The sequence below is a fragment of the Argentina silus genome, assembly GCF_951799395.1.
Source record: "Argentina silus genome assembly, chromosome: 10".
Classification (NCBI taxonomy): Eukaryota; Metazoa; Chordata; class Actinopteri; order Argentiniformes; family Argentinidae; genus Argentina; species Argentina silus.
In genome coordinates this window covers 11,368,443-11,378,730 of record NC_139664.1, presented here as the reverse complement: position 1 = coordinate 11,378,730, position 10,288 = coordinate 11,368,443, and the positions used below count along the sequence as shown (strand labels likewise).

Below are 10,288 nucleotides of genomic sequence, written 5' to 3'. Positions count from 1 at the left end.
TCCGTTCCTTTATTATGAAGAAGGTGGTGGAGGGGGTGGAGAGCTGTCTGAAGTAGTCTATTGATGACCTCACGTTAGAATGTGGCAGTGTGGTGGTACAGAGGCGCTGATTGGTCGCCCGTGTCACAGCGGTACTTCAAAGCCAGAGAGGACCTACAATTGTGGTGGAATGGGCGGAACACATCATTGTATTGCACACCTCTAAAAAAACAGTGCTCTGATTCATAAATATAAAAAGATCCTCTGAGGAGGGCACTTTTTGTGATGGCAACTTCACTTCTAGGGGTGAGTCTATGGGGTTTCTTGCTGGTTTAATTAGTTCTTTTATTGTCCAGCGGAGGGGATTAAAATTACTTCGGTCACAGTAGGAAAGACAGTTCGTTGATTATGTTTTAAGCAAGTGGGTCACAAGAAAAAAAGCTGAGATTCATTTCGCAACTACGAGACGGGATAGAACTTTCTACTGATGTGCTCAAGACGCGCATGTTGTTGCATGTCATATTTCACGTAAATTCATAGTTTTGCTATAGCTACATTTTTGTGCTTTCTGTTTCACCTCGATCTACAGGTATGTTATGCTTCTATTATGACTTGGAAAAAGTAGCCTAGTCTATTGAAACGTATGACTCGCTAGAATTACAAATGGAAATGGTTTAGGCTACAAAGTTGCCCTCGCCTACGTAGGCGACGTGAACTTTTCACTGACTAAATAATCATTGTTAGCCTATGTTTTTTTTCTGTAGCGCATGTTATAACAGAGTAACTAGGCCTATATAACCAAGTAAGCATTTACATTTTATATGAAACGTTCGTTAACAGCAATAACTTACATCGTATTCGTTTCATTTCAGGAGGAGCCGCGGTTAGGATCGACTCCTTTAGCCATGTTGGCTGCGACATGTAACAAGATAGGGAGTCCGAGCCCTTCACCATCGTCCATATCGGATAATTCTTCAACGTTTGGAAAAGGCTTCCACCCGTGGAAGAGAGCAACTGCGAGCAGCTGCAGCCTAGGATCCGGCCTGTCCGGTTTCGGAGTGTCGCGTAACGGAGCTGGGCTATCAGACTCGTTTGGCAACAGCTCCGCCGGATCCAGTGCCTTCTCCCTAACATCTGGTACCCCATCCAGTTCCCACTTTGGAAACGACTATTCTGTATTTCAGGCCTCTGTTTCAAACAGCTCTCAAGAACCCAGCCACCAGCCAGTTTTTATTTCAAAGGTACATACGTCAGTGGACAGTCTACAAGGTATCTATCCGAGAATGAGCGTTGCGCACCCGTATGAGTCCTGGTTCAAATCCTCCCATCCTGGTATCCCCACAGGAGAGGTTGGCACCACCGGCGCTTCTGCGTGGTGGGATGTGGGAGCGGGATGGATTGATGTTCAGAACCCGAATGGGGCAGCACTACAGACGTCCTTGCACTCCGGTGGACTCCAGACGTCGTTGCACTCTCCTTTGGGGGGATACAATTCCGATTACTCCAGTTTAAGTCACTCTGCCTTCAGTACAAGTCCCTCTCCTCATCTTTTGACATCCGGTCAGCACCTGATGGACGGATTCAAGCCGGTGTTGTCCTCTTACCCGGACTCAAGCCCGTCTCCATTAGCCGGCGCGGGGGGGACTATGTTGTCTGGAGGTCCACCTGCATCGTTAGCGGGCTCTCCGAGATCATCCGCGCGGCGCTACTCGGGCAGAGCCACCTGCGACTGCCCTAACTGTCAGGAGGCGGAGAGACTGGGGCCGGCGGGAGCGAGTCTCCGAAGGAAAGGTCTCCATAGCTGTCACATCCCCGGGTGTGGGAAAGTTTACGGGAAAACATCCCACCTCAAGGCGCACTTGAGGTGGCACACCGGTGAGAGACCTTTTGTGTGTAACTGGCTGTTTTGCGGGAAAAGATTCACGCGCTCTGACGAGCTCCAGCGACATTTACGCACACACACCGGGGAAAAAAGGTTCGCCTGTCCGGTCTGCAACAAGAGATTTATGCGGAGCGACCACCTGAGTAAACATGTAAAAACTCATAGCGCCGGGGGATCCGCTGGGTCCGGCTCCGGCAGCGGGGGAAAAAGGGGAAGCGACACCGACAGCGAGCACAGCGCACCGGGGAGTCCTCCATGCCATTCCCCGGGCCCCGACCTGTTGCCTCCAGATTCTGCCCCAGGGACAGAACGGCCTTTCTAACTCCCTCATAATGGCTGGGAAAACAGATTATCTGAGGGAAGGGTGGGGACTACAGTGGACATACTGTGTGTGCAAAATGCTCCTATTTAGTAATGAGAAGTGATATATCTTTGAGTTAATCAAGTGCTTAAGACTACTGATCAAAATATATCTCAGCCTATGATGCATTTGGGGAGTACAGCTCAAATACAATAGTGATGAAGTAGCCTAATCCTCGGCAATGGAACACTGGGGCACGATTAAAACAAATGTTCTTCTAATGCACAGACTGATCTAGGGTACTGTACTTTGGGGTACTCTTGGGTGTTTAACGCAACATGGATATTCAAATAAGCAAGAAATTGAAAACATTGTTCTGTCAATTAGTGCTATGTGGCCTGCAATATCGTGTTACTGCTGACGTACTTTTATTCAAAACCAAACTGTGGCACTTTATATTGAACACTAGAAATGATCAGTGTGTGTCCTTTTCGTAGGGCTGCTTTGTAAGAACAAATCACTGTATGTGATAACGTTTTCGTTATATCCTTACCTACCTTATCACACCACCTGTTTAATATTGGAGATACAATTATATCGCACATTGGTAATCGCTCCTCAGATAGGCCTACTGTCAGAGCCTGACCAAGTTTGTAAGAAATCTACTTACATTTCACGTCACTGCAAAATGGCTGTATATGAGAAATGTAATAGGTTAGGAAATTATTACACACCAATGTAAAGGTGAGTTGTGTATTTGTCCAGGAGACGATTTTGTATAGTAATTTCTAGTTGTACATTGGCTCTAGTAAATATCAGAAAATGTACGGAAGTGTTTTTGGATTTTTTTTTTGTCAGGATATGAAAAATGTATTGTGGGGAGTTATATTTAACCACGAGTTTTACTTGTATTTCGGGGTCTATCATTAGACGCACTTTGAATTTATTTGTAAGATTTCGAAATCATTCACTGTTTATTCACTATTTTAATTTAAGTAAGCATGTTGTAAAGTGACGTTAATTTCACAATGATAATTTCTCCGAGATTGGCTTTCTAATTTAAGCCACTCAATAAAGTCAGTATGGACTCAGCATCAATTCCTAGACTCAGTTTGTTTGCTTAATAATTGCGTCCACAAAAGTGTATTCTCTGCAATGTTATAAAATAACAAAAACGGACAAAATTAGGCCTGGTGAAAGTTTTCCTATTGGTATTTCATATATCAGGGAATATGGCAAATTACGTAACAGCTCTTTTGAAGTGAAGTAGGCCTAGGCCTAATTCACAAAGCTTTACTCCATCAAATTGTATTTTGATTAATCAATTTGTTGGAGAAAATAGAAAATTCTTCAATACATGTTATTTCTATTATGCAATTGCATACATTTCTAAAGAAATGAATCAGGGGAAAACAACGGAGACCTATTAGTCTACTGAAATTCCTTTCTGATAATACCATAAATGTCCATCCCAAAATAAGCTAAACGTTGCTTACATGCTATACGAATATCTCTATATTCTGAGCAATTGTCTTTTAGCCCAAGGAAGTTACAAAAGACAATTGTGATCAATTTAAGAGAGGTAAGAATTACTTTTCACGCCGAGAAAGTATGGTAAGGTAAGCCTACAACATTTAGAAAAAAATGTTTGCTGGAATTTCTTGACAATTTAGTTAAATTGAAATCCTTTAGAGTCTATGTTTTTTTTGTTTTGTTTTTTACAAATGTGTTTGCAACTTTGCATCGGTCTTTAACAATCCCGTATAGACCTACCCAGGCAGAAATGTTGTCGCGCGGTATTCCAATTATGGTTTATAACTCAAAGCTCTATGTTTAGAACTTTTAAAGGTACTCCCTCTTTGTGGGTTTGGTAATTAGTCATATATTTAAGTAGTTATTAAAATGATACTGTTCATATTATTAAGCCTACTATAGTTATATCAAAAGCAAACATTAGGCTATGGACACAAAGTGGATGACAACCAAAAGAAGATAAAACATACATTCTCAGTGCAGTCAATACCCAGGCTAATATATAATTCTGTATTATTGTGTTTTAACATTAGGAAATATTTAGAAATTTGCAGTGCAAAACTTTCATACTGCTTTACCTTTCAGAGGAGAGTTGAACACTGAAGTCATAATGATGGATCAACAAGTTAGGCTTTGGTTCAAGTGATGTAAGTACATAATGGTGCAGAAGTTAGATAAGTAGACTGAATGACTTCCGATATGCGATAAAGTAGCCTAACTGTAATGTGCTTCTTGGAATAGCCTCAAAATTCAACGTGTTTTGTTTCACTTGAGACGATATGGAACACAATACGAAAATTCCGCATCACTGATTTGCGTGTAGCCTACTATGTGTATTTTTTATATTCACGTTTATTCTCCTAAGTAATTTAGACATTTGAGAAACATTGCAGTGATACATAGCCATATCTACATGAGGTAACATGAGGGACATTTGGTTAATTGCCGGACGATCTCATCGAAATGCATAAATTCGGATAGGCCGAGGTTACTTTTTTTTCTTCTTTTTTTTGTCTCTTACAGGAAAAAGATCGTCAAACATTTCATTCTGCATACAATATATACGCATCTACATTTCACTTTGATAAAGCATGTTGGAAAGTTTTACCCTTACTACACCTAAATGGTTCGTTGATGACGTGCGCCCTCTTGCGTTCAACATTCATCTACACACAATGTTTTCCTCTGGTAAACTACATCATCCTTGGGAGTCCCATCACAAAACTCAAGCATGCGAACAAGAATTCTTTTTGCGGTCATCGAAACAATCAGCACAATTGAGTGTCAAAGTAAATCATATCATGAGTGGTTTATGCAAGCTCAAGGCCTCCGATCCTATTCAGTGAGCCAGACAAGTTTACAGACAATGACAAAGACCTGTGCACACTTAAATGCATTGTTAGTTATCACTAAACATTAACAAACTGTCAAAGATGTTTTGTAGAGTCGTGTAATAGGCATTTTGGTTGACTTTAAAAATAGTTTTTATATAATAATAATAATAATAATAATAATAATAATAATAATAATAACAATAATGGCACATTTACAATCAATCTTAAATACAATATAATTTACAACATATTCAAAGCAAAATTATACAACAATACAAAAACAACTTCCGTTCATAAACTACAACAAGAACAAACTCTACATGTTACAGCTTTCACTACAGTGTTACAACCACAGTGTACTTATCTTATTTATTTCAAATTAGAAAGTAATTTTGTTGTTGTTCACCTTCTTAAGACAATGAGAGTCACCCCCGTTTCTTTAATTTCCTTGTTTGAGGTAACTCATCAAAACCAAGCTGCCTTCATGTCAACAAGATGTTCATCCCTGGTTCATTGCTGTTTTAGTGACTCATATTTCAGAGCACTTCCTACATTCGATTAAATTGATTGATAGTCTTATAAAGGTATGGAGACAGAGACTGATATGATTTACAGTATAAATGCCATCATCCATATCATATACATGTATAGTTATCACACAGTGGGAGACCTGTGCGTTCACCAGGGCATAGTAAGCCCCCTTTTTAGCCATCAGTTCACTGTGAGTTACCTGCCCATTCTGAATAACCGCTATCATGTCTGCATTCTGGATGGTGGACAGGCGGTGGGCGATGACGATGCAGGTCCGGCCAAGACGGGCATCATCCAGGGCCTGCTGGACAATCTGGGTAAAGGAGGTAGAGTCTATGCTTAGCGTGATTGAATGTGAAGCTAATCTTTTGTGTGCCGCGACCAATGTATTCTTGTCAGAATAGTGAATCAGATAATCCATTACCGCAATAAACACTGGCAAAAAAACACACATCATTCATCTTCTCACTCTCTGTGTCCAGTGCAGAGGTGGCCTCGTCTAGCAGCAGTAACTTGGGCTTTCTGACCAGGGCCCTGGCGATGGCTATCCTCTGCTTTTGCCCTCCTGACAACTAAGTACCCTTATCCCCAACCCTAGTGTTGTATTTCTGACAAAACAAGATCTGTTATTAGATTGTGTCTAGATTGAAAACCTGACATAACTTCGAAACTTTCACTATGACCCCACCATTGGGAACTGTAAACCCTTTATGCCCCCCTAGGAATACCCCATATCCTCTTTTACAGTATCAGTTCTTATTCCATCCAACACACTATACTGTATCTCTGGTAGACTAAGGATGAAGCTGTGGATGTTGGCACTCTTGGCAGCCTCCTCTATCTCCTCCTGGGTGACCTCTATGCTGTTGTCTCCATACTAGATGTTCTCTGCAATGGTGCAGTCAAAGAGAATAGGCTCCTGGGACACCAGGCCTAGCTAAGAGCGCAGCCAGGCCAGGGTCTTTGTGTCTGATCCATCAACCAACTGAAATAGGACAGAAACAAATACATAATTATATTTGGAGAGTTTTTTTTTTTAATTAATATTAAAAGTGCTGTAGCATGCATACAGTATTTCTAATGTTCCAAATTTTCCAACATTGTCGATTTTCAATGAGTTGAACTTACTTGTCCCTCTGCCTGGTCATAGAAGAATTCTAACAGTTGAACTGAGGTGCTTTTCCCACAGCCACCCCCACCGACCAGGGCTAGTATCACAGATGTATCACAGATACATTTAGTCCCTGCAGAACACCCACATTCTTACTGGTTGGATATTCAAAATGGACACCACGGAACTCAATGTTCCCTGCTAAGTCTGCCTGAGAAGATTATAAAGTTACCAAGAGAACACCATATTTTCACCTAGCGATAGTTAGAAATTAAAGTTTAAAATGTTGGGAATAAGATGATGCTATTTCTAAGACTGCTCACTCACTGGCTTCTACCCCTCCTCACTAAAGAAGAAGCTGAAGGAGAGCAGGGACACCTACAGGTGGAAGATGGAGGACAGCCTGCAGGACAACAACACAAGAGAGGTGTGGAGCAGCATGAGGAAGATCACCGGCTACAAGCAGGCTAACGACCCGCAAGTGGCTGGGGATCTGGACAGGGCCAATGAGTTGAATCAGTTCTTCAACAGGTTTGACTCGGGGGCTCATTGTCTCTCTCCCCCCAGCTCCTCCAGCCCTGCTTAGCTACTGGACCAGCCCCCCTCTTCTCCCCCTGCGCTGTCTGGACCCATTCACACCTCTCACCTACCCCTTTCTATACCTCAGACTTCAGGCACAACACAGATACTTGCCATCTGCAGAAGTTCTCGGACGATTCTGCTATTGTGGGATGTGTCAGTGGAGGCCAGAAGACAGAGTACAGAGGACTGGTGGACAGTTTTGTTGAGTGGTGTGAGCAGAACCACCTGCTACTCAACATCAGCAAGACAAAGGAGATGGTGGAGGAGTTGGCCAATAGGAGGATGAGGACCAAACTCCTGGCCATCATGGACAATACCTCCCATCCCCTACATGACACTGTGGCAGAGAAGAGAAGCTCCTTTAACAGATTATTAGAAGCACATTGCACTAAGGAGCGCTATAGGAGATCTTTTCTGCCTGTCGCAATAAGACAACTCCTCCTCCGGCTGGCTCGATCGGGGTGATCAGAGTCAGGCTGGGGGATGTTAAATCATACTGGACTGTTCTTACTGTGTATAATGTTTCAGATGTCTATTTTATTCTATTATTCTATTGTCACTTTATTTTGTTGTTGTTGTTTGTGATGTGAGCTGCTGTAACGGCATAATTTCCCCTCAGGATCAATAAAGTACCTATCTGTCTATCTGTCTATCTATCTATCTACCTAAAAGATGAAGACACTCCAATATTCATGGTAGCAAATACGATCACAGAAAACACACTGCAAAACAAAGAAAAATGTAGTATAATTGCTATCACTGTATTACTCTGCAGTCACACAGTTTATATTTGTATTTCAGATTAAATCATATAAGAAGTATGTACTGTATACTTACAGGAAAACATTTTCATATTCAGTGTAACAGTGAGCAATAAGCCAGGACCCAAAGCGAAATATTGATGCATTGACAAAGTAGGGGATTGCTTGGGCAATGGCAAATGTTACTCCGTAGATTGGTGCTTTCTGCAAACTGGACCAGGGATATTGAATTGAAGATAATGATGAGAAATGCACTTTTTAAAAAATATTATTTTATATTTATGTCAATATTGATTGTAGGGAAAGATTTTAATTCTGAGGAAGTCCTTAATTAACTGAGGATATCATAAATACAACATTACTTGCGAAAGAAGATATCCTCTCTTGTCAATCCAACAACTGTCTTGAAGTTTTTACTGTCTCAGTAGATATCTGCAGGATTGAAAAATGCATAAGTACTGTATGTAACACAGCCATACTATCCCAGAGTGCAGTGCACCAAAATGCTTACGGTACCTTCCCAGACTGCTTCAGTGCCCCCTGTTCCTTGGAGGTATGCCCAGACATGGCCCTCATCTGGATGATGTTAGCCCCAATGAGGAAGGGAACACAGGCAATGACGACGAGTGTGAGCTGCCAGCTGTGGATGAAGGTCACTATCATGGCAATGATGAGAGAACACAGTGAGTTTGTGGCCAAACCCAATCTAGATCCAGCCGCCTAATGAAGAGAGAAGGAAAGACATTAGCAACATTTTAGCATATATTTGTATGAAATGTTACTGTAAATTATTGTAAACAAGCAGGAGCCCAGTCTTGCTGTATGACATGTTCATAGTACAGTAGATACATTTTTCAATTGAAAAGTTGACTGACCCTGAAATGATGTGATACATTGTGAATGCTGGATCTATGAACACATCATGGCATAGTGCTTACCCCTTTAACTAGAGATGCATCGGTGGCCAATTTTGTGGTTAGAACTCCCACTGCATCTCCTGTGGATTGGAATTTATCAAGGTTCTGAGGCCAGCCGGAACAAATTGACAGTTCATCGTACTTCATCTTTTGTTCCAGATGAAATGGTGTAACACTGACAGTGCAGTGTTTCTACAATGGCTATAGTATTTCTTGTTCAGTTACCTCCATGATGGAGTTCGCCATACCTGTCTCATCATGGCACTGAAGAACTGACTCCTCAGCCTCATTGTAAGAAACTCCCCTGATTTGCCAAACAAGTAACCCTGAAACATAGAACATAGTAAACATTTAATATGTACTGTATACCCACATAGTATAGAGCTGAACTAAACTAAGACCAAACCATTCAAGACCATTCTTGACAGAATTATTCATCATTGTGCCACAAGAGGGCACAATCATACCATTTTTGCTTTGTACCGATAACCTAATGAATTAAGGTATGCAGTTCGTGTGTGTGTGTGTGTGTGTGTGTGTGTGTGTGCATCAGGCCCACACTGTATAATTTACTCCCTAGTAGACTCAGTACACACCTCTCCTGAATCTGGATCATAAAAGCTCTGCAGTAACTGAATTGTGGTACTCTTCCCACAACCACTGGCTCCCACTAGAGCTATGGTCTTCCCAGGAGGTACCTTCAGAATGACTTCTTTTCTGGAGGGGTAATTGAAGTGGATGTTCTTGAATTCAATGTCTCCTTTCACACAGTCTGGTTTGTGGCCTTCCTTTGAACTACTGTCTATGGGGGCTACAAAAAAAGAATAAACTGAAATCAGTATATATGGCATGGTTAAATTAGTTCATACTAAAGGAGAGCAAGGGATGTCAGAGTTAAAGGAATGATACCAGTACCATGTCAATGGTATTGTAGACTTCATAGGCAGCGCCCCAGGCTTTGGCGATACTCTCCAGGTTTGGAGCACCCTGGCCTAAAGAAAAAGCGGAACGACCTCTCACATGATGCATTGGGATGGTCTCACAAGCGGATCTTAAATTAAGTCAGGACTAGACAAACAAGGGAGGTAGATTTAAAATAAAACTTTCAAAATTGTCAGTTAATTTGAATTAAACAAACATTGAAGCTGTGTAGAAACATGTCATTAATGAAATTAATTCAACACAAATGAGAAAGCAGATGAAGCCTTTTAATCCTGGACTAGTTTGCATTTCTAGAATGGTTGCCCTCTGTGGTGTTCATGGGTAATTTCCCAACATTGAGATTGACAAAATGCACTTACATGAAGTTAAACCTGCCTTTGGCTAGGTCTAATTTAAGACTACTTTTCGGTCTAAA

At 41.4% G+C, this 10,288-nt stretch overlaps 2 protein-coding genes across 2 annotated transcripts; one reads left to right on the top strand and one right to left on the bottom strand.

Annotated features, from left to right (window-relative positions):
• Positions 1-264: 264 nt before the first annotated feature.
• Positions 265-3,254, top strand: sp8b (sp8 transcription factor b; the record flags this gene model as incomplete). Its single annotated transcript, XM_083678201.1, has 2 exons — positions 265-285; positions 852-3,254. 2 exons carry the CDS (start codon positions 265-267, stop codon positions 2,181-2,183), a joined length of 1,353 nt encoding a protein of 450 aa, XP_083534327.1. The 3' UTR covers positions 2,184-3,254.
• abcb5 (ATP-binding cassette, sub-family B (MDR/TAP), member 5) lies at positions 2,724-9,960 on the bottom strand (the record flags this gene model as incomplete). The annotated part of the gene is given in 20 exon segments (XM_083679402.1): positions 2,724-2,732; positions 5,688-5,873; positions 6,022-6,132; positions 6,136-6,168; positions 6,345-6,437; positions 6,441-6,497; positions 6,501-6,545; positions 6,689-6,786; positions 6,789-6,882; positions 7,585-7,612; positions 7,919-7,975; positions 8,091-8,225; positions 8,377-8,428; positions 8,431-8,446; positions 8,531-8,734; positions 8,953-9,036; positions 9,180-9,257; positions 9,528-9,742; positions 9,841-9,844; positions 9,847-9,960. Coding segments are annotated over 20 exon segments (1,713 nt in total).
• Positions 9,961-10,288: the final 328 nt, after the last annotated feature.